General features: G+C 39.8%; 1 protein-coding gene across 1 annotated transcript; it reads left to right on the forward strand.

The window, feature by feature from the left end:
• The first annotated feature begins 1,487 nt into the window (after window positions 1-1,487).
• LOC139450280 (uncharacterized) lies at window positions 1,488-23,932 on the forward strand. Its single transcript, XM_071231960.1, has 4 exons — window positions 1,488-1,559; window positions 19,554-20,231; window positions 21,123-21,479; window positions 23,098-23,932. Exons 2-4 carry the CDS (start codon window positions 20,060-20,062, stop codon window positions 23,280-23,282), a joined length of 714 nt encoding a protein of 237 aa, XP_071088061.1. The 5' UTR covers window positions 1,488-1,559; window positions 19,554-20,059; the 3' UTR covers window positions 23,283-23,932.
• Window positions 23,933-24,704: the final 772 nt, after the last annotated feature.

Below are 24,704 nucleotides of genomic sequence, written 5' to 3' on the forward strand. Positions count from 1 at the left end.
TATCAGCTGACAGCCCTGTTTGAGATTGGGAGCTACAGCTCATTGTATTTTTGGTTACAGTCTGTCTCACTAAAGTGGACATGTGCAGGTGAACTCTGTTCAATTAATATATGAAATGCCAGGTCATTACCATCATCTAATACACAAGAGATGATACCAAGACATTTTTAATACGGTTTTATGGTCCATGCGATCTTACAATTGATTTTATTAGTCTATAAATCTTATGTCTAGTACATATTTTCACAAACAGGACTGTTACTTGATATAAGGAAGGTAACATCCAGTTGAATTCCCAGTTGCCGTATTTACCCTTTTTTTATCAAATATGGGCACTGTATAGGACATACGGTTACAGGCCGGCAAAGCCACATTTCGAAAATAGATAGCCCAAATTGATGTGGCTCTCGCGGCAATGGTTATGGTTGCGTGATTGTATAATGTGGCTCTCGCGGCTATGCTGTCAAAACATGCTTTGTGATTCTAACAGGTTACCGTATATAACAAAACAAGTCTTGTTTTCTCATTTTTTATTCAACAAGGATAACATATTCATCAAAACTTTACATTGATGAATATGAATAGCATATGAATATCATAATGCATTTAATGTCATTACTGCATATGAAGGAGGTCGCCCACGTGGTCAGCATATTCCATCTCACTCAGGTGTTGGTTCAGGAGCTGGATCTTGAGGGACGCAATACGTGCATCGATTGCCTTATACTTCTTTCTTCGTGAAGGTTCTGACCACTGGTGAGAGAGTCTCAGGACTGCAACCTCTTTGAGTGACTGCTCTCGCTGAAATAGCTTCACTACCTCCTAGATGTTCGGGTGGCACTTCTTGGCAAGTTTCTTTATCTTGTTGTGCCACACTTCAAGGTGATTGTTGGTACGGTGGCCTTGGTTTTCGAAATGGTTCAAAATCTCTGGCATGAAGGCCCCTCCTTGAACCCAACTGGTTGTCACGTAGTCCATGAAGGCAGTCACTTTAGGGCCAGCAGGAGAGTCAGCAATGGCATCAAGCCACACATCATCCACTTTGTCACGAGGTAGTAGAGGGAGGGCAGCAGCTCTTCTCACCAGCTTCTTCACCTCGTCATCTTCCTTATAGTCCATCACCAGACCTTGTGTGGGCAGTTACCTGTAGTGTGTTTTTTAAAATTTTTTAGGTGGTTATTTAGGTTGGTGTGTCCTGTTTGGAGTTTAGTGATTACTCTGTCGATTTTTTTTATGGATGGAGAATTTTTGGTTTGGTTAGTGGTTTGCTGAGCACTTTTATGATATGGCTATTTGAGTTTAGATATAGGTTATGCCATTTTTGTGATTTTTTGCTTGTTTACACTTTTAATTTCTGATTTTGAGATGGGTAAGTTTAAGCTTATTTCTGGGATTTTGAGGGATAGTTTAGCTGCTTTAACGGCGTTTTCATTACCGTATATTCCTACGTGGGCGGGTATCCACAAGAAGGTTATTTGTTTGCCTGCCTTGAGCTAAGCACACGCTGAAATGCGTCCAAGGAGGCAGACGAGAAGGTATACGGACATTGGACTGGCCCGGTAAGTAGCTAAGTCCCAGACATGTCACATCTGAAGATCCGGGGTAGAAATGGTCTTCAGCAACCCATGCTTGCCGAAAAAGGCGACTATGCTTGTCGTAAGAGGCGACTAACGGGATCGGGTGGTCAGGCTCGCTGACTTAAGCTTAAATCGTTACTTTGTTTGCTACCTGTCGGCTGGGCGTTTTCAGCTTAAACAATTTTGGGTATCGTTTACGTTTCATGATCACCAACTGCGCAGTTGTATGTTTCATGATAAATGCCTGTTGGTGTCTATGAGTTTATCGTGAGTTTAAGTGTGTATGTTAATGTTATCTCTGGGGGGTAGCACATACCGAAGTCGTTGCACACAAGTAGTTGTGGGAACGTTGCAGCCTCACTGCATCACATCCGGGCTGTGTATGTGCAGTTGTTTTCGTCAAAGTGTGCAGGCATGCGTAATTTCTCTGAATTACATTATCGTTTAAATTGCATAACAAGAAGCTTGAATAACATTCTAAGTGTGCAGGCATGCGTAATGTCTCTGAATTACATTATAGTTTAAATTGCATAACAAGAAACTTGAATAACATTGGGTGAAGTGAAAGAAACACCCTCTAACTAATGTCCCAGGAAATACATCAGTCACGTATGGAATACTGTAAGGGACATTCTCGCGATCTCGCATTCTCGCGATCTCGACCTTTGGAAACGAGCTAAATATGCCCAAAACACGAGAATGCGAGATCGCGAGAACGCTAGATTTGGCCAAAATCTCGCGTTCTCGCGATCTCGCATTCTCGTGTTTTTGGTACATAGCACTTTTTGTCAAAAGTCGACAACGCGAGAATGCGACATTTGGACATGATGCAAAATCTCGCAATCTCGCAATCTCGACCTGTCAAATTAGGCCACAAAAACACGAAATCGCGAGAACGCGAGAATGCGACATTTCATTTTCTCGCGATCTCGCGTTCTCGCGTTCTCGCGTTTTAGACGCTGTCCGTGCGCATGCGTAATATCATGGGGTCAAGCGCATGCGCACGTTAGTAGTCCTATGGTCATGCTTCTTTCATGCTCTTCATTCTCCAAGTAGCATTTCGCAAACTTATGACTTGAGCTTGGAAATGCTATGTAATTTACATACACAAAGTTGTTACAGTTTCCTATGTACTTTATAATAAACCCCTCAACATGCACAATATAATTTACAAAAGAAATTGCGTGCATGAATCTCCAATGATGGTGAAAACATTAATGTGTCCGAAAGCTGGAAACAAAAATAATATGAGTGTTCCTACTTTCTTTACCTGATAAAATACTCCGCACACGTAGCCCTACTGAACACACATGATGCATGCGAATCGCATCCGTCGACAGCAATTGTACACATATGCCTAAAGTAGGTTAATAAGAACAAAATAAAACGTTAAATTTAAACGTCTCCTGTCTCCCATGTTTTTAAAAAATCAATCAAACTGTAACTATTAATTTATTGCGGCCTTAACATCCAAATGACAGGCATGCTTATACTGGAAAAGTACCCCTAATATCAAGCCTGGGGGACCGGCATGGCTCTGAATAAGTGAGTGAGTTTGGCTTAACACTGCTTTGACCAGTATTTATATTTCAGTTATATCCCGGCTTGTAGGTTTAAAGGGGCACTAATCTCCTTCTCGGCTGTCTAACACTGCCAGCGGGGGTTCACTATCTGCCGATTTGCTCGCTGACGCAACTGAGCGTGACAAGACTACCGTGTTCAAGAACACTGATTGGTTACCTGTAATCTCTGAATCTCAGACACAGGGCGCATGTTAATTAATTTCGTCAGCCTAAACAAACGGACAAAAAGAACGATGGAAGCTCATCGGATGTCGTTATTTGGAAATACCCCAGATGGCTATAAACTGAGGGCCAAAAGAAACGTTACCAACATTAACTGATTTGCCACTTTGATACAAAGATGCCAACCTGTTCAAAAACAGTAAAGAACACATTTCACGAATACAACCTTCATGTTCTCTGTCGTTCTTTACACGTGCTTTACGGATTTTGGGAAATATTATATTAAATATTCCCAAATTACCGTGCAATCCCGGGTATAAGTTACGCACCGATCTGTTCCCTATCACTGGTTGCGATGATTAACACCAACGAACATGCCAAAACTGACCGCTGTCCAGAGGGGGAGAGCCATATGTATGCTGCAGATAGGAGCGACACGGAGAGCGGTTGCCATTAACATGAAGTGCTCCAAGATAACCATTACCAGACTGGTCGCACGTCTCCGACAGACCGGCAGAACCGCAGACAGACCACGGAGTAGCAGACCAAAGGTCACGTCCCCGCAGGATGACCGCTTTTTACGGGTACTTCATCCGAGGAACAGATTTCTTACTGTGACGTCATCAGATGCCAACAACTTAGGACATCCGGTCAGCAGACAAACAGTGACCAGACGACTACGACATTATGGTCTCCGGGCTTATCGCCCTTTCAAGGGCATGACCTTGACTCGTCAACATCGACGTGCCAGATTGACGTGGTGCAGGCAAACTCAGCGATGGCAACAAAGGTATTGGCGGCGAGTGCTGTTTAGTGACGAGAGCAGGTTCCAACTCTTCAAACCTGATGGGCGGACGCGAGTTTATCGACGACGTGGTGACCGTGCGGCAACTTGTTGTGTCCAGGAGGTTGAACCTTACGGTGGCGGAAGTGTGATGGTCTGGGGCGGCATTTGCGGGGACGAGAAGACGGAACGTCTCATCATCGAAGTCAATCTGACAGCACAACGCTACATTGACAATATTTTACGGCCAGTGGTTCTTCCTTTCATCCAGCGTCAACAACGGACGGTGTTCCAACAAGATAACGCCACACCCCATAAAGCCCGTATTACTAGAGACTTCCTCAACGCCAACAACGTGACTGTCCTGCCGTGGCCAGCTCGATTACCAGATCTCTGGGACCAGCTGGGGCGTCGTCTTCGGAAACGTCAACATCCTCCCTTCACGAGACAAGCGTTGATCGTTGTCCTCCGTGAGGAATGGAATGGTATACCTTCGGTCGATGTGAGGACGCTTGTCTACTCAGTTCGACGCCGCATTCGAAGATGCATTGCTGCTCATGGAGGTCATATCCCGTATTGAACGGTCTGGGCCGTCGTCACCTTAAAGTTGTAACCAATGTTATTGATCGAATACTGGACGAATGACCCCTTGTCAAGAAATGTCCCTTGAGGTCAAGGACTTTGTTGTCGAATTAGCAATTTTACGGTTCTGAATGATGAAGTTCTACAATACAATAATTGGCCCATGGGAGAGATGGTGTAAATATTGAGTTTTTGAACTCTTTTTTTTTCATTTTTCCTTCCTTGGTATGTTCCCATGAAAACAGCATGCTTATTTTTGTAAATACCTTTGACCGAGACTGGGAAAAGACCGTAGAGTTTCTGGACTTTTGGGTTTCCAGAATTAAAATGGGACGTGTTAATTGTTATTGCTGCTTCAATTTGTGTTGGTCATATTTTATCCTAGGAATATCGTTGGTAACGTTTCTTTTGGCCGTCAGTTTATTTTTATAGTTTAAACAATGGTATCCCAGCAGTGAAAGCATTTTCAGATTTTTGGATTGCGCGTATAATACGATTGCTACCTCTTGTTGTTATCCACGTTTTCTGGCATAACCCTACACCTGTGTCTTTACTCAGTTAATGAACCTATTACAGGTAGTTAGTGGTAGCACTACTCAGATTACCTGACAACGGTTCCCATTTGGTATGTCTTGTGTCTGGGGTAATTATTTCATCTGAATCCAGGTTTGAATTGAGGTGAAATGTTTGTTATGTAATATTCACGTGGCAGCCCAGAAAGAGGAGTGATCAGTTCATTTACGTTTTTGTAAACGGATCATTCCTCGCCATCAAATGCTCCACAGAAAATACGTTCATTGATTAATCACTGTTATCTTGCACAGTGGATTTGTAAGTGTTTACATGTGTAGGTTTACTAAAGCAGACGGAATACACTCATATCATGGCGTGAAGTGCCGATGTAAAAACAACATACTTGGTTCAAAGGATTAGCCGATAATACGTTTATTGATTGTTCATTTCTTTCTAACTCCATGGATATTTTAAAGCACCATGGACATCATGAACATAATTGTCACACGTGCTATCTCAGCTGACCGATGAGACTAGACACCTGTGTGAAACATCTGAAACAAACTTAGTGATCAGTTGAGAAACGAACACGAGTTATAATATCCAGAAACGCTATATGTATATATTTTAAAACATTTGAATGTAACAGAGCCATGTGAAGTCGAATAAATTTATTTGTACAGCTGCAGACGTATGGGATATTGTTCCTATTTGTGAATGTTCACGGATACATTCCTCGAACAAGGAAGCTGCCCAAATGTATACATAAAACTTCGGTGGGTCGTTATTATGATATTTGCATTTTGTTTTCATTCATTTGCTGTTGCATTGGATAGAATCATTTTTGTTCCTCAGGTACCTGTAGGCGTGTATACATGTATATTACACTCAATGTGCAAAATGGTATTCACTCATGCAATTTATAAAATGTCTAAATATATCAGTAATATAAGAATTGACTGAATCCGAGTCCAGATTGACTAACAATTTTTAAGAGGTCTAAAGGGGCTTAAAAATAGACTATTTATCCTAGTATTAGAGTGAGTGAGTGTGTTTGATTGTACCCCCCTTTTAGCACTATTTCAGCAATAACCACTAGGCTACCCGACCGCCCCGCAAGTATTAGAAGCCAAAACTATAGAAACGTACTTTGAATTTCGTTTTCTTTAATTTAATCCTATCATTTTCAGTCACTGGGTGATGAAATTAAAACATAAAAATGTTTGGAATTCGTAATTACAATAACATAAATTCACCGATTTTCAGTCAATTTGTAAAATAACTGAATATTTAGGCGTTGCAAAAATTGCCTTCGTGAAATTTTATACATTTTGGCTAAACAATATACCCACAATGAAATACTCTAATAAATAAAAGCGATACATGCGCTTACGAATGGCGCAGCACAGGTCGCGAACTAGTCTTGATATCTGCTATATCATTCGGATACTCACGGTGGGGAAACAATAGCAAAGACAACAACCAGTCTCGGGGCATTGCTGTAGATCAGTGCCCCTTTTAAATGGGAGGAAACCTACCATTGGGATTGCCTAAAAGTCGGGCCAAGAAAAGTCGGGGCGGGCCGGGCCAGCGGGTAATACTAAAACTGGATTGCAGAATAATAAAACGAAACGTGCATATCTAGGCAGATCTCAAATGTCCAGAAACGTATAGTTTTGCTCATTTAATTGAGTTTGTATCAAAATGCATCTTCAGCAATGTAATAAAATGATAATTATAGCTACATACCGAGAGTCCATACCGAAAAGTCAGTGTCTTGACTGTGTCTTGACTTTGATGAGAAGGTTTCTTACCGACCTTAGCGTGCAGGGGTGTGATGTCCTGGGCAGGAATTCGAAATGACAGTGTTTTGACTACTCTTCTTTCATTAATTAACGTGTTTGTCACTAATTCGTGTTAAACCAACACAGGATGTTTTCTGCAAGTGGATATTCGCGAATGTCATAGGACTGACACGACACGTGTTAATAACTGTCAAAGCGCTTCTAAAGTTACAACACATACTTAACATCTATAGACTAATATTATATCTACCTATATTACACTTTAGTGTCTCATATTGCACTAGCAAACAAGGTGCTCAAAAGTGAAGCCCTTTTCCCTCTACATTATCTCTATCAGAAGTGTTTGGCTTGTGTTGGATCCGACTTGGCCCGGGCGGTCAAAATCAACTTTAAACACACAGATGTATCTTCAAGTGTGTTTACATCTATAGATTAGTGTTATATCTACCTACATACCACTTTATATCGTCACAGTTTTTCGCATTTAAAGATCTTTTCAAGAAAATCTCTGTCACATGTCCTTGTCCCGACTTCGCCCGGGCTGTCAAATTCATCTTAAACTTCACAGATGTATCACCAAATGTGTTGGAGTGAAGTATACTCGTTAAAGTGAAGCCCTTTGTTCATGGTTTGTGTCTGGTCGGAAAATCCCTTGCTTTTACCTATTCCGTCGTGTTTTTTTTCAAGGATCATACTTACAGAGTAACGCTTGGAGAAGGTAAGGTGAGACACTTTGGATTTCAGGATAAACCTCTCCCTCAACCCTGCTTAATGCTTCTATTATCCGGGCCAAGTCGGACCCATCACAAGCAAAACACTTCTGATAGAGACTATATTGAGAATGTAGAGGGAAAAGGGCTTCACTTAGATATAACACTAGTCTATAGATGTTAACACATTTGAAGATACATCTGTGAGGTTTAAGTTGATTTTGACAGCCCGGACCAAGTCGGACCGAACACTTCTGACATAGATTTTCTTAAGAAAACACAGTAAACATGCTTCACTTTGAGCCCCATGTTTTCTTTAAATACGATGTACCGTGACATTATAAAGTGGTATATAGGTAGATATAACACTAATGTATAGATGTAAACACATATGAAGATAGATATTTATGTTTAAAGTTGATTTTGACCGCCCGGGCCAAGTCGGACCCAACACAAGCCAAACACTTCTGATAGAGACTATGTTGAGAATGTAGAGGGAAAAGGGCTTCACTTTGAGCCCCTTGTTTTCTTTAAGTACAGCGATCTGAGACACTATAAAGATCTGAGACACTATAGAACGCGAGAACGCGAGATTGCGACATTGGTCAAGTGTCGCGATCTCGCGTTCTCGCGTTCTCGTGTTTTTGAAAATAGTTACATATAACTGTATAGGCATTTAGCACAAAAACACGAGAACGCGAGAACGCGAGATTGCGACATTGGTCAAGTGTCACAATCTCGCGTTCTCGTGTTTTTGTGCTAATTGTCTATACAGTTAAATGTAACTATTTTGTAAGGTAATTCGTCACGGTAAACTCGGGGCGGTCGGGTAGCCGAGTGGTTAAAGCATTCGCACGTCACGCCGAAGACCCGGTTTCGATTCCCGACATGGGTACAATGTTTGAAGCCCATTTCTAGTGTCCCCCGCCGTGATATTGGTGGAATATTGCTAAAAGCGGCGTAAAACCAAACTCACTCACTCACGGTAAACTCGCGTGCAGCGGCGTGAACTGAGGTGCGCACGAACCATTGTATCCAACATCTTATTACTGTCTGCAAACTGAAAAAGTTGGAAGAATGATGTTGGATGATGAATAAACATCAAAACGACGGGATGAACCACAACGTTCATCGAAATTTCTGCTTTGCAAATTAATGAAGTTTATTTCATAATGGCTGCTCAAAATCACGTGACTTTTGACAATGTCAGAATGCAAATGTTCCAAGTCTTTTGATTATACAGAAATTTTATGTAGACTGGTAACATTATAAAGTCAAGAACACTCTCCGTTTCTTGCCTGTGAACTGACTGAATTTGACAAATATTGTCTAACAACTAACAGTCAAATAACCAACATGGATGCCTAAAGGTATTTTTCAGAAAGATTTTGTTTGTTTGTTGTTAACGCCGCACTCAGCAATATTCCAGCTATATGACAGCGGTCTGACATCAAATATATCAACACTCGTTAGGGTGGCCCAGTCGTCTGAGGCGCCGCGATTCTCTGTGCAGAGTTGCGTCAGTTGGGCACGCCCGGAACCTATGATTGTGGGTTCGAATCCCGGTTCGCCGTTCTCGTGGGCTTCATCGAAGAGGTAAACGTCTGAGACCTGCATCACTTCGGGCTTTCCTCTCATATTAAGCTGACACTTTGTGATGTAACTGGAATACTGTTTAAAGCGGTGTTAAACCCAACTCTCTCACTTACTCTATAGATGACTACACGTTTACTCGCTAAAATCATTGAAGAACGAAGCGGGGTGTATTATACGATTAATCATGACCTCATTTCGGATGATTTGATTGTGATCATGTACTTTAATATCGCAGAGAGTTTGATGACGTTAATTGTGAGAGAGAAGTGACCGGCAGCTGGCTCTATATAGAATTTCATTTTCGTTCAGATGGCGGTTGCATGAAGACGATAAACATCCCAGTGTCACCCACTGGGTATGGGTAATTTACATGTTTGTCGTGTCTCAAAATATGAATTGTAAATAGTGTATCGTGCCAAATATATGTGAGTTACTGAATAAATACAGCAGTTTCAAGAAAATGGTAATTGTATTTATAATGTTAAGTGTGTTTTACAACATGGACCAGGTTTATATTGTATCTTATGAGTGATGTCGGGATCGAGTTATCGCCCTTGATGAATTGTTTGTTCATTATAGGGTTAATATAATGATTTTGTATATCATTGATTAGTAAGTTCATGTTCATGTACAGAATATAGACGTATGTTTATATGAAACGAATGAATGAAACCTATGCAGTATTGTTTTGTACATTAAAAGATGTCATTATCTACTCTGGCAATAAACACTCACACCCGTAGTCTATGTTTGAAATTGTATTTTCCATCACAATCCCCGGTTACAATATGAAAATATGAAAGTTAATTTTGTATTACAAATTGGTCTATGAGAATTTTGCCTTTCATGAATATGCTAGCCGTGTATAAAATTGCCCCATGGAGAAACTCACTGGCCTGTGATTATTTCTGTAACTGTAGTACTGCTGATGCGACTTTAAGCAATATTACTCACTCACTGACGGTAATAGTTTTGTTTCCAGCTTTCAGACACATTAATATTTTCACTATCATTGGACATTCATGCACACAATTTCTTTTGTAAAATATATTGAGCATGTTGAGGGTTTTATTATAAAGTACATAGGAAACTGTAACAACGGGAGATGACTTAGACTTTGTGTATTTAAATTACATAGCATTTTCAAGCTCAAGTCATAAGTTTGCGAAATGCTACTTGGAGAATGAAGAGCATGAAAGAAGCATGACCATAGGACTACTAACGTGCGCATGCGCTTGACCTTATGATATTACGCATGCGCACGGACAGCGTCTAAAACGCGAGAACACGAGAACGCGAGATCGCGAGAAAATGAAATGTCGCATTCTCGCGTTCTCGCGATTTCGTGTTTTTGTGGCCTAATTTGACAGGTCGAGATTGCGAGATTGCGAGATTTTGCATCATGTTCAAATGTCGCATTCTCGCGTTGTCGACTTTCGACAAAAATGGCTATGTACCAAAAACACGAGAATGCGAGATTTTGGCCAAATCTCGCGTTCTCGCGATCTCGCATTCTCGTGTTTTGGGCATATTTAGCTCGTTTCCAAAGGTCGAGATCGCGAGAATGCGAGATCGCGAGAATGTCCCTTACAGTATTCCATAGTCACGGCATTGTGAGCTGCACGTTCAAAGTCCAACTAATGTGGGACACTCATTTAAAGGTATCTCTAAAGAACACCACGCTTAATAATTTAAATGTGGGACACTCATGTAAAGGTATCTCTAAAGAACACCACGCTTAATAATTTAAATGTGGGACACTCATATAAAGGTATCGGTAATCGGATTAAGTAATTACCCGCTAGAATAGGTGAAATGCACTCAGCTGAAAATGTGGCTCTACCGGCAATAGCCATTTCTGAAATGTGGCTCTCCCGGCTAGACACCGGACATACGTTAGTCTCTCAACGACGTTTCTACAATTAATATTTTGAATAAGCCGTGCATATGCCAGTTGTGACAGGGATGATGGTATGGTAGCTGTAGCAGACAGATTGACAGTCGTTGTAACGTGCGTCACTGGGTAATTAGTACGGCATTGATCTTGTTGATTGTCACATGACTTTGAGGATTACCTCTGTGGCTAGTGGCGGGCGTAATTCAAACTCCTTCCTCACGGACACCGCATCAAATATATTTGCGTACCGATTACATAACTCTTACGGACAGGGTGGGGTGGTAGTTCACCGGACGACACTGTGTATATTGGGCGGCTCCTTTGATATCTCCTCCAAACATACTTTTATTTAATGACCCCTTAAACGATGATACACATCTCGTTGAATATATCAAGGCACTAATTCATCTTTCATAAACCGTTTTTTTGTCTTTGTGCTTAATATATCCACATATCAACGAAAATATGTAATACATGTATCCACAAACAAAATATACATATACATGCTAGGTATTTGCCCACAGCAACACCTGCATAACTGTTTATTCGCACGTGGTGTGGTAGATCGTAATTGACCGAGAGCAGGTATTGTAGAATCACCTGTGAATAATGCCGACACTGTAATTAGATACGACGTACGAATGATAATATGAGAATTATCATAAGAAGGCTTTTTTCTGAATTGTTACCATTTTCATTCAAAAAGTGACAATGCATTTAAAAGTTGCTTTAATTTAGTGTCATAATATTCACTCAATCGCCTGTAAACACCGCACCTCATATAATGAAATAATTATTTCGAGATTTAGTTAGAATGTGAGATATTCAGTTAGACGTTATGCAATGAAAGTCGAATCGGTTTTCCCCCATTAAAATACGCGCACGTGTACCTGTATATTGCATATCTATTGTCACTTATTTTCCCAATGTGATGTACTAACGAGACATAAAATGGGAAGTGAAAAAGAAACAAACTAAACTTTAATTTGTTGAAAAATAATGCCAATAAATTGGTGTACACGCGCATGAATTTGTATGATAAACTGTCAAAACGTTTTGAGAGATAAGGCCGGGTTCATTAAAGATCGTTGCAATATGTAAAAAAGGTGAAATTTGTAAAACTTCTGCAGGGGAAACATCCAACCAAAGGCCCTTTTAAAATAGTAACGTAATGATATAATACAAAGTGTGTTTCACATGATACAATATACTTTGTAAACAATTAGTTAATTCTTTAAAGGGACTGACGAAAACATGGGCGAAATATTTTAATAACGCCAAAAATTAGTTGAATTAAGTTTAAATGAGTTGAATCATGTGTCATGCTTATAATCCCTTAATGAACTTGCGAAACTAAAACTGTTGAGCAAAGGAAAATATGCTCGCCCATGGGCCAACCCTTTTTCTCGCCCATGGGCGAAATATTTCAATATCACTATAAAATCGTTGAATTGAATACAAGTTATGTATTTGCGAAACAAAAACATGAGTTTTGTGTAAAGGAACATATTCTCGCCCATGGGCCAAGCCTTTTCTCGCCCATGGGCGAAATATTTCAATATCGCTTTAAAATCGTTGAATTAAGTTAAAATGAGTTAAAATTTGTGTCATGATACGTAAAGGAATGCATTAAAATATATTTGCGAAACAAACACATAAGTTTTGTGTAATGAAAAATATTCTCGCCCATGGGCCAAACCTTTTTCTCGCCCATGGGCGAACTATTTCAATATCGCTATAAAATCGTTGAATTAAGTTAAAATGAGTATCTTTTGTGTCATGATACTTGAGTGAATACAAGTTAAGTATTTGCGAAACAAAAACATGAATTTTGTGTAAAGGAAAATATTCTCGCCCATGGGCCAAACTTCGAGATGGTGTAAATATTGAGTTTTTAAACTCTTTTTTTTTTCATTTTTTCTTCCTTAGTATGTTCCCATGAAAACAGCATGCTTATTTTTGTAAATACCTTTGACCGAGACTGGGAAAAAAACGTAGAGTTTCTGGACTTTTGGGTTTCCAGAATTAAAACGGGACGTGTTAATTGAATTTCTCCTAAATGCTAAAATTGTCATAAATGAAATAAATGCTGATTATTATACATATATTAGCTACAGTGGATCATTAAAGAGCCATTTACTGGGCACTATAGAGGTTTTATTCTAAGGGACCGACCATTTGATATTCGGAGGTGGGGTTGGGGGTTGGGAGTTGGGGGTTGGGGGCTGGAATTCTGTATCGAGATTGCATATTTTTTAGCTACAAAACCAGATATTTCTTCTTTTTCTATTAAAACAACGTGCCTGATTTCTTTCTTTCTTTTTATAATTTTATTTTTTTTCCAGAACTTTCGCGGACGATTTCTTTTTTTTTCGGATAAAATCCCAGGCCACCCCCAGAAATTTAAATGGTCGGTCCCTAACGACTGCCATCTTGTTTATTGGTCACTCAATAGGTTGTGTGCTAGCGGTTGCAATTTTGTTTACTGATCACTGTAAATGTTGAATGTTACCATGTACCATCTTGATTACTGGTCACTATATAGGTTTTAGGCTATCGGTTGCCATCTTGTTCACTGGTCACTATATAGGCTGTAGGCTATTGGATACCATCTTGTTCATTGGTTACTATTATAGGTTGTAGCATTGCCACAATTCGCTCATTTATATTTTGCCGATCCCCGCGGAAACACCGATTCATATACGTAGAGATTAACAAGGAGAGGAGTCCCATTGGTGACCATGAAGATGCCTACTTCTTTCTAAAATGTTTGCAGTAAAAATATTGACATATATGATATCTTTGAGGAAGTCCAGAATTTCACACATTTTATTCTCAGCAATCTTCAGATGACATTTTCCTGCATGGTTCCAATATGTACACTGCTATATTGGTAGCTATAGTGGTTGTCGATCAGCAGTCGAGCATTCGTCCTCAACTGTGTATGGATGGTTTACCACGTGATCCTAGATAGACACGTGGAGATGACACCATCAGGGGTCTCTACCAGGACCTGCTTCTGGTGTCAGAAGTTGTGCTGTCAGTTCTTGGACTTTGGACGTTCAGCAATGTGTAGACCAAATAACAGAAAAGGCGACGGAACGTTCTGTCACTATCCGGAACATTGGCATCAGGATGTACCAAGCATGATGTATTGAAACTGGCGGCTGTTTGACATTCGAATACAGTTATGACGGTATCAAGTCTTCTACGACGAATCGAGGAGAATGAAGGAATCGAGGTTCTTTAAAAGAATTTAGATGTAAATTGAATATATCTGTAAAAGAGTTTATCCTTTTTAATGTCCGAGATGATTGCATTTATCTTCCTAAATACCAATCCAGAAAATTCATGTTTAGACAAATAGATTACATTGACGAAAGAAAACTAGCCACAGAATGTATCAGGTTGCTACTATAAACAAACAAGGTTTTCCAGATTGCTTGACCCACACAGCCCGTTGGTTGAACATGTAGAGCATAGTCTCTGATGTAGCGGGGTGGGTGGTTTTGTATGTCTTCCAAGTTCGGTAGTTAATTTATGGTTACTTAATCTTAGTTTAGAAAAATGCACTCGATATTTTCTTATTTTACAGTGACTGAGATAATATTCTAATTTTATTTCATTTTTTAACTACCAAGATGTCCAAAGGTTGTTTCCTTGTTTCAGATTATATTTGGTAATATCTTTGTTAGGAGTCGTGATCTGTCAACTGAATCAAAGGCCCTCACAAAGTCTTCAAAGCACGTGTATATTATTTCCTTTTTAACTTCTTGTAGAATATATGAATGTTTATATATTAATGTATGTAGAAATACTGATGTTCGACAGCCCCATCTAAATCGAGACTGACAGTAGTCTTGTAATAGTTTTTCCATGTGTTCCATTATTCTTTCATGTATGAAGTTGCAAATTAAACTAATTTACCCCAGCAGCTGTTTACTGCAAAACGCATGTAGGTGTTTGGGTCAGTCTTATCATCCTTCTTATGTAATGCGGTGATAACCGATGTTTCCAAGCTCTGTGGGAAGTGACCAATATTTAAGACATTAAACAGTTGAACCAACTGCTCTTTCAATGTATAATATATTGATTTTAAACGTTCATTCCTTATGATATCTTAGCCTGGACTTTTGTTTGTTTTGAATTGTTTTATAAGAGTGAGAATTTCATTAGCTGTTTAAGTGTTGTATACGTAAATATTGCTGATGTGGTTTGTTCGCACCTCAGGATCAGCATAAATAAATTCTGAGTTGATTTAATAGTTTCAAAAAAATCTTTGGTTCCTGTTTCCTGGATGACGTTTCTTGTTGTTCCAGCGGAGTTTGTTTATATACACGTTGTTTTCTTCTGAGTAACTTTCGTATTCTCTTTTGGCCAAAAGACACCTATTATTATTAACTGATATTTTGTTTTCTTATTGAACTCATGATATGCTTCCTCCATATTGCGTTTTGCTTATTTACATTCAACATCATACCATTGGTTTTTTTTACATTTGATTTATTTTTGCAAGGCTTTGTTGATAATTTGTTGACGGTTTGTAAAATATCAGAGAAGGCACCAACGTGTGCTTCACACGCAACTATCTTGTGGGCTGGAGGTTAACATGACATTATTTATGACAGTTTGAATATTTAGGCTAGAAGTATCATGTTCAACATATATGTGACTGTTGGAATCCCAGCGTCTTCTACCCCTGTATTTAGTACAGGTTACATTTGTGACCCTATGAAAAAATATGCCAATTATATGAAAATATATGTTTAAAACACTTAACGCAGAATAGAACTTATAAATGTTATGATTGTACTGTTAATAGACATATTAACTTTTCATATGTGTCATTCACATTGTGAACATATCCTAGAACTACCATTCTTTCTTCTCCTCTCTTCGTTTAAAAAGAGCAAACCCAACTCATTGAGCCTCTTACTCTGTGCTGACCATCTGCATTAATTTAAACCACGTGGTCTAATGGAGGCTGACAGGCATTTGTCCGCATGGTCCAGCTGTGTAGTGTTGGTATGATATTACCTGAATTTGACGCTATCTCTAAATTCTGCCAAAAAGCATAGATATTTTCAGCTGTTTTATGTTTCGTTAGGTTTGTAAGTGAACGTTTGTCATCCCTTGATATTTCGTCATGTCCTTTAGTGTAATACTCATCACAATTTACGGTAGGATGGGATATTGACCCTGAGTGATTTACGTCGCTTATTTTTACCAAGGGCTTGTAACTCTAAACCACAGAAGTCAAGTGGTCTTTTGTGTTTATTGGAAATTAATTTCCACGAATGTACTGTATTCTAATGTAGGTGACAGAAACATGCATGGCGACTCGCATTCTGCATATCACCCATCACTCATCAAGTGAGGTCTCATCAAGCAACATTAAAAACAAAACTCGTTAGGAGACAATATTTATTTTCGGAAGTTGATATAGACAACAAAATGGATACGTTTAGGTTGTCCGACGACACGTTCAGTCTGCCCTCTGCATTCATCAGGCCAAGGAGACTTGGTCACTGCAGCACTGTTGACAAGACCTTTGGCACGACTCTTCATCTGTCCGCTTGTTCTTTTGTATTCCCGCACACTTTCACTTCTGTTTCTAGTTGTTTTAGACACAATCTGTTCTTCAAAACCCGCCTCCTACAAGCGGGTTGCTGCTGATGTCCTCGGAGATTGGTTACTGCGATAGCCTGTCAAGCCAGCCTCCTTGCATAGTCTCGACACCGTCCCACGAAGCGCGTTGTCCATCATTACAGCTGCTGTTGCATACCATAAGGTTACCCTCGGTTTCTGCAATGGCCGCAGAAAGAATGCTCTGTCAGGACTGAAACCAATACATCATAGGCTTTAGGTCTCATACATAATCTTACCTTTCATGTCATGCTAGCTAGGATGCAGCGTTTACGTTGCACAATTATCAATCACAATCAGACACGGTCACAAATATTGACGACCCGCGAAGATCCGGGGTAGAATAGGTCTTCAGCAACCCATGCTTGCCGTAAAAGGCAAATATGCTTGTCGTAAAAGGCGAGTAACGGGATCGGGTCGTCAGACTCGCTGACTTGGTTGATGCATGTCATCGACCCCAAATGCGTGGATCTATGTTCATGATGTAAATCACTGTATTGTCTGGTCCAGACTCGATTATATACAGACCGCCGTCATATAGCTGGAATATTGCTGAGTGCGGCGTAAGACAACAAACCCAAACCACAAATATTGACAGGTTTTAATTTTCGGGTCAGTGTGATAGACGAGTAGAATTCGTAGTTTATACTTCGGTAGTATATTAGCTGTGATACCTTAAATGCGACTCTTGCGAGTGAGAGCAATGTTCATCTTGTAATTCTTTAGTAGGCATCTTTCTTTATTGCTTGAATTAAGAAAAGCAAACACAATCTTCTTTTTAATTTTCCTTCTTACCAGGCCACTTTGATTTTGAAACGTCCTCGTTGTAGCGAAGAGCTGTGACATTTAATTTCGAATTTTCCCAACTTTGCCAGATCTAAATGCCAAGTTAATTCAAGTAAGTAAACCAAAGTGTCAAAGAAGATTCCTGGGGAATTACTTCCAAGAACACCTTGACACCACAGGAGAACTACTTATTCACAAGTGATAACCTTGACTTAACGTTTAGTTGTCCCAATGCCGGCTACAGGGCATTCCTTCATTAAATGGTCCAATGTGTTCCTAATTTAGACAAGTATATCAACAGAAAGCAGTTTCGCGGAGTTTCCGTTCTGTTCCAGATACAACTGAAACCCAATCACATGGTCATGGAGGGTTTGTGCAGGATGTTCCTCTCCATTTGCTTTCCTCACTTCACACAGAAAGCGTGACATTCAAACGTTCAATTCACCGTCAGTCATCTCGTCAATTTGGGGTTCAATTAAGTTTATGGTCCAGAACACTTAATCTATTTCTTTCTATCTTCCATTCCTTGAAAACGTTAGTTGCCCATTTAATTTTCCTCAAAGTATTATCTGAAAGACTGAGAAGGAATATAAAGTCAAAACAAAAGCAATCATTTCACGATTCAGGATAATAGTTGTCATAATCAATTGCATAACAATGAAATGCATGAACAAAGGTATATCAGCTACCATGTACACAAAGCAGAAATACTGACTTAATAACCGCATACTTTCGATAGTAGTAATCAATATTAAAAAAAAGAAGTTTTTTTGTTTTTTTAATGTTGCTTAACGCCGCACTCGGCAATATAACAGCTCTATGACGGTGGTCTGTAAATAATCGAGTCTGGAGCATTGATCCACGCAATTGGGATACGATAATAAGCACCAACCAAGTCAGCAACCTGACCACCCAAATCCGTCAGTCGCCTTTTACGACAAGCATAGTCGCCTTTTACGACAAGCATGGGTTGATTAAGACCTATTCTAACCCGGATCTTCACGGGTTCACCTGATAGCCATCTGGGTCATATGCGGATAGAGTGTTTACAAACAAACATGGCGTCGCCCTTGTCATTCGGCGATCGAGTCAGAATTAACCATCGGGAATCTGGAGAAACTACCAGCACCATTATCAAAAGAATACTATAATATAATGAAAATCAGTGTCTAAGTGTGACGCAGCTTAGGCATTTTACAAGGTTTGGCAACTTTGGAGATAAAAATTGCGAATAAAATCAGCGAGGACACTAACATGACGTATGTTTACAATAAGTCATTATTTTCCTTAGAAGGCTGGACAACGCTTACATGACTTTTTATCACATGCGTTCACATTATTCACATCTGGATCCGTTTCCATATTGCTGTGCTAGTAGCTGTAGATCTAGGCATCTGCGGATTTGAATCTTTTGCCCGGATTAAGTTGGGTTTGGCCGAAATATGTCCGATTTGTTACCTTGCTCGTTTTGTCGCTGTGTATTCTCCACTTCGTAACCTTATAACAGGACAGGTAGACTGTCAACAAACGTGACCTGTCATAGACTGACTAGCTTCCCTTTGAACAATATTGACTGTTGTCAGTCTGACTGACACATCACTTAAATTCTGATGTAATATATATTAATGCGCACATTTCAATGTTTAGGTAATGTTTGTGAGCGATGGAAAGATATTTTTCAAACACAGAATTGAAGAATGATATCATATGATAAAGAGGTTATCACGCTTGTCTGTTCGGAGATGGTAAGTATCCTTTATTAGGTATAAACACTATGTATTTAGCTCGCTAAGGCTTGCTAAATACGAATTCACTTCCATTAGAGAGGCATTTACCATCTCTAAACACACTTGTGTGATATACTCTCTGTCTTCGTCAATTAATCATCCCTATATTTTTTATTCTATTTCAGATGGACTCAATAGTGCATTATTAGTCACTGTGGAGTGGGAATACAAGGCTTTCAACAAACTGACGAACCACGACGCAACATTTACTGATTGTGTGGCAACTCCTACCAGGGTTGTGAAGCTGTGAACCGCAAATACACACCGCACCCTGTCCGCTGAATGCCGTTTTCTTCTTTTTCACATTCACCGCCAATGAAGGACCAGAATGCGTTTTACGCCGTTTTGAAAGCGACCTTCAGCTGACAATAATTACATTCGCACAACATACGCTGGCCTGAACACGAGAGACACTGATTTCACTACCCATTATCAGCCCATAGCAAATTTGCTAGTGAACCAGGAGGTTGATCAGTCAGGCAGATCTTTGCAAACACAAACGTCCTCGACAGAGTGTATACATCTTTCAGACGTGCATAACAAAGCCGGCCCTGGCGGAGTGACTCTGTGGGTGTAAGTTATCTGATGTGTGTTGGGTGAGGAATGTGCAGAAGGATTAACAGCATACACGATGAAGATTGGTGTGAGGGTAGTCTCTCTTATCTTCGCAGGAACTGCATGCTTGGTGTGTGCGAGGTGTAACGAAGATCTTTGGAACGAGAAGAGGTGCCAGATTTGTGAGGAGATCAAGCGGCATTGTAATACGGAGTCCACGTCTGCAAAATGTGACGGGTTTTGTAAAGGTGATCTTTTTGATTCTCATACTTCATACCATACGATTTCATTTCTACCAATTACTAGTATTAAAATTAAACAAAAAGCTTTTGACAGCTTGACGTGGTATATATTATGTTATTGATCGTCGCCGAGATTAAATATATTATAGATTAAATGGTTGTGACTTATAAAGTATTATAATGGTGGATTATTCAAGCTGCATTATTCAAGCTTTATGACGGGGCGTGTGCAAAGTAAGGCTGGACCCGAAAATCAAGTCACTGATAGAGAGCCACGTCCACCAGTATGGGGTGTCGTCACACTGATCCCCTCGTACGGAGGCGACTTGTTATCGAGTGTAACAACAATGATTCATTCGCACTACTGTGCAGGTCAACTAATTTCATTATAAGAGATGATTTGAGTCAGGCGGTACAATGCTTGATTGTTTGTTGTTTAACGCCGCATTCAGCAATATTCCAGCTATATGACGGGAGTCTGTAAATAATCGAGTCTGGACCAAACGATCCAGTGATTGATATCATGAGCATCGTTCCACGCAATTGGGATACGATGACATCCAAGGCCAAGTCAGCGACCTAGTCAGCGAGCCTGTACACCCGATCGCCTCTGCAGGGGTTGCAGGGGACAAGCAGCTGCATGGGTTGCTGAAGACCTATTCTACCCGGGGATAGGGTCAGTACGATACTACAACAATAACGCCCGGCAAAATGGGAACCCGCCCGTCTGTGTACGATGACATGCAATCAACAACCCAGCCAGACCACTCGACGGTTTGTCTGAACTAGGAACGATTACTTATAGGCATTTGTGATTAGATTTCATATTGCAAACCGTTTGCATTGAACAATATTCAATAACTCACTCCTATTAATTCTATACTTTCTTCGTTTCAGATCTGGAGGTGATTGACTACAATTCACAGAACCGCGACAATTTTATGAAATTATGGATGACTGACAAAACAAGAATGTGGAAAGTACAAAGTGATCTTGCTAAAACACGACGCAATTTAGAGACAGTCAGCCAGTCTCTGCACGACACAAGGGAGACCATACGAAACCTTATAAATGAAAATAATTATTTGAGAAATATTATCTCAGATCCAAAGGAGATGCTTTTTGTTGACGATAATGCCCCAAACCAGAACGGACGTAGTGACTGTATTATACAAGAGGACTCTCTGAGCCGATGTTTGACACAACTGGAGGAACAGTCAAGCCAAACTGATAGGTTCATCGGTTTATTAAAAGGTATTAAGATAGTGAGATTATAAGCACATTGTGTTTCAGTTTCGTAAAATATCACATATCAGAAATAAAAAAATCATGTATGATGCGAGCCTTATTTCGTAAAATATAATAAATAAATCTTCTAATTAAGCACTGACTATGTATTTTTCCCGGTTTGTTGAGGTATGAATCGAAACACTGACGTGTAAACAAAGCGGATTCTCACAAAAGTTTGCACGTCATAGTTCATCAATGAACCGGGAAAAATACAAAGATAATCCTAATTAAATTCGACATCGATAACATGTGTTATGTACATGTTCAAGTGATTAATGAACAACTATTTATATAATCAGACGAGATTTAAGGTGTAGGTAATCATACTTGGGCGTGACATGAATCAGGTGACAGCTGTTTCAGATGTCGAGTCCCATCAATAAAATGTTTATTTTACCATGCGTCTCCTGACAAAGTTGATATTTTGATGACTTTCATGATGCTTTTTGTTTTACACATTTATACATGGAATATTAGTTAAAGAATCTAAACTAGAACTGCATTTATTCAAATTATGAATATAATTAGTCATTGCTTATGAAAGTCGGGAAATGTCTACCTTCTAACACATAAGAATGTTAAATTATCCTACAAAGTTACCAAAGAACATGGCGAAACGTGTTTTCAATTTTGAAAACTTGAGTACGCTAATTTTTCATCTGCACTTAATTTCAGAGGCATCTGTATTGAAAAAACGAGCAAATTAATTAAAATAAAAACCAGCCTATTTTCAAAACTTCCTGTGAAGCGAAACACCTTGGGGAACTAGTTTAACTTGTTTAACCAAAATATGTTGTGCATTATGATCTTACCTAGGGTGAATTAAATACAGCTGTTACACATGGATTATGGACAACACGTCAGCGTGCTATTACGAAAGGTAGGTTATCCTAAACTGTCGTGTTTTAGCAGCATATCGAGTAAAGGCGTCAGCGCGCAATGTCATATCGTATTACTATTGCAGCCTGAGCGCTAGGATTGCCACACCGAATTACGATCGAGTTGGGCGTAATTTCAGACTAAGTTAACCTTAATCCTAACCTTATCCTAATCCTAATCCTGTTTTGTGTAACGGGGCCTTGACTGTCGTTCATGTGCAATCATTCCAAGAAGAGCACATATGATGTACTATCAAACCCCACCCCCACCCCCCACTAATCACCACCACCACCCCACCCCCAACACACACACATCTCTGTTCCTACGGGCCTGGTTGTAATGTTTGTGGGAGTCAAAGTTTCCTTTGTTGTCAACAAAAATATTGCAGAGCAGACTTTGTATTTCTTTAAAGTTTAAATAAAAGTTGCCTGTAAGCTTATGTAAACACAAATATATAAAAATCAAATGTCAACACATATGTAGTCTTTAAAGAAAAGAGGAGAAGACATGTTTTTTGAGATTCACCCCGAATCCCATAATGGGATGCCTATGATCATAGTTACTCTTTGCATAATGTGTGTTTGTTTATTGTGGTCTTGGCCGCCGATATAATTAATATTCCAGCTTAATCAAGGCGCCCTTGGTCGCGTATGGGCAACCAGTATATTTCTTGTCTGCGACGTTTGTTGATTTCCTGTTTCAGAAGCATACACACTTGGACTGGTACTACTGCTAGCACTGGCATGCCTAACCATATATCTGATGTACGTGTTTATGTCTTCACCCAGTCCGAACGCCCGACGTGTCACAAGGTGTCAGTTTGATGGATCCACGGATATGGTGCCAACAAAAAATACAGAAAAATTATCAGAAAGAATGTATGTGTAACGAAAAGAATAAATTATCCTGATCCTTGTGGACATACTTTTTATATATCTTTACTATTTATCATCGCTGTATAATATACTGAACCGCAAAATGGCATCACAAGTCAGTATCTCGTGTGTCCGCCCAAAATGGCATCACAAGTCAGTATCTCGTGTGTCCGCCGCGTGCATTGATGACTGCTGTGCAACGTCGATACATGGAATGGATGAGGCGGTTGATGAAGGCCATATGTACTTGGGCCCACATTCTGAGGAACGCCTGACGCAGCTCAGCTGCAGTTGTCGGCCTTGGTCGGACGTCATTCAGCCGTCTTTGAATCTCGTCCCACAGGTGCTCAATGGGATTTAAATCGGGACTGAGGGCAGGCCTCTGCATGGTTCTGACGCCATTCTGCTGGGCACGGGCGTTATAATGCTGAAACTCGTGATTGCGACGACGTGCCAAATGAGGTATTACATGTGGTCTTAAGACTTGATCAATGTACAGAGCTGCTGTGACACCATTGCCTCTCCCTGGACCAATGTTCTGGAAGACCACAAGGTCAATCCTCTGTGCGAGACCAATTCAAACCACACCGTGATGCTCGGACCACCCCACGAGTCTCTCTCAACAACACAAGCATCTCTCTCTCTCTCTCTCTCTCTCTCTCTCTCTCTCTCTCTCTCTCTCTCTCTCTCTCTCGTTGGGTCATGTGGAAAGTACAAAGTGATCTTGCTAAAACACGACGCAATTTAGAGACAGTCAGCCAGTCTCTGCACGACACAAGGGAGACCATACGAAACCTTATAAATGAAAATAATTATTTGAGAAATATTATCTCAGATCCAAAGGAGATGCTTTTTGTTGACGATAATGCCCCAAACCAGAACGGACGTAGTGACTGTATTATACAAGAGGACTCTCTGAGCCGATGTTTGACACAACTGGAGGAACAGTCAAGCCAAACTGATAGGTTCATCGGTTTATTAAAAGGTATTAAGATAGTGAGATTATAAGCACATTGTGTTTCAGTTTCGTAAAATATCACATATCAGAAATAAAAAAATCATGTATGATGCGAGCCTTATTTCGTAAAATATAATAAATAAATCTTCTAATTAAGCACTGACTATGTATTTTCCCCGGTTTGTTGAGGTATGAATCGAAACACTGACGTGTAAACAAAGCGGATTCTCACAAAAGTTTGCACGTCATAGTTCATCAATGAACCGGGAAAAATACAAAGATAATCCTAATTAAATTCGACATCGATAACATGTGTTATGTACATGTTCAAGTGATTAATGAACAACTATTTATATAATCAGACGAGATTTAAGGTGTAGGTATTCATACTTGGGCGTGACATGAATCAGGTGACAGCTGTTTCAGATGTCGAGTCCCATCAATAAAATGTTTATTTTACCATGCGTGTCCTGACAA

This window comes from Haliotis cracherodii, unplaced genomic scaffold (assembly GCF_022045235.1).
Source record: "Haliotis cracherodii isolate W230 unplaced genomic scaffold, xgHalCrac1.p SCAF_8, whole genome shotgun sequence".
In the NCBI taxonomy this organism is placed as follows: domain Eukaryota; kingdom Metazoa; phylum Mollusca; class Gastropoda; order Lepetellida; family Haliotidae; genus Haliotis; species Haliotis cracherodii.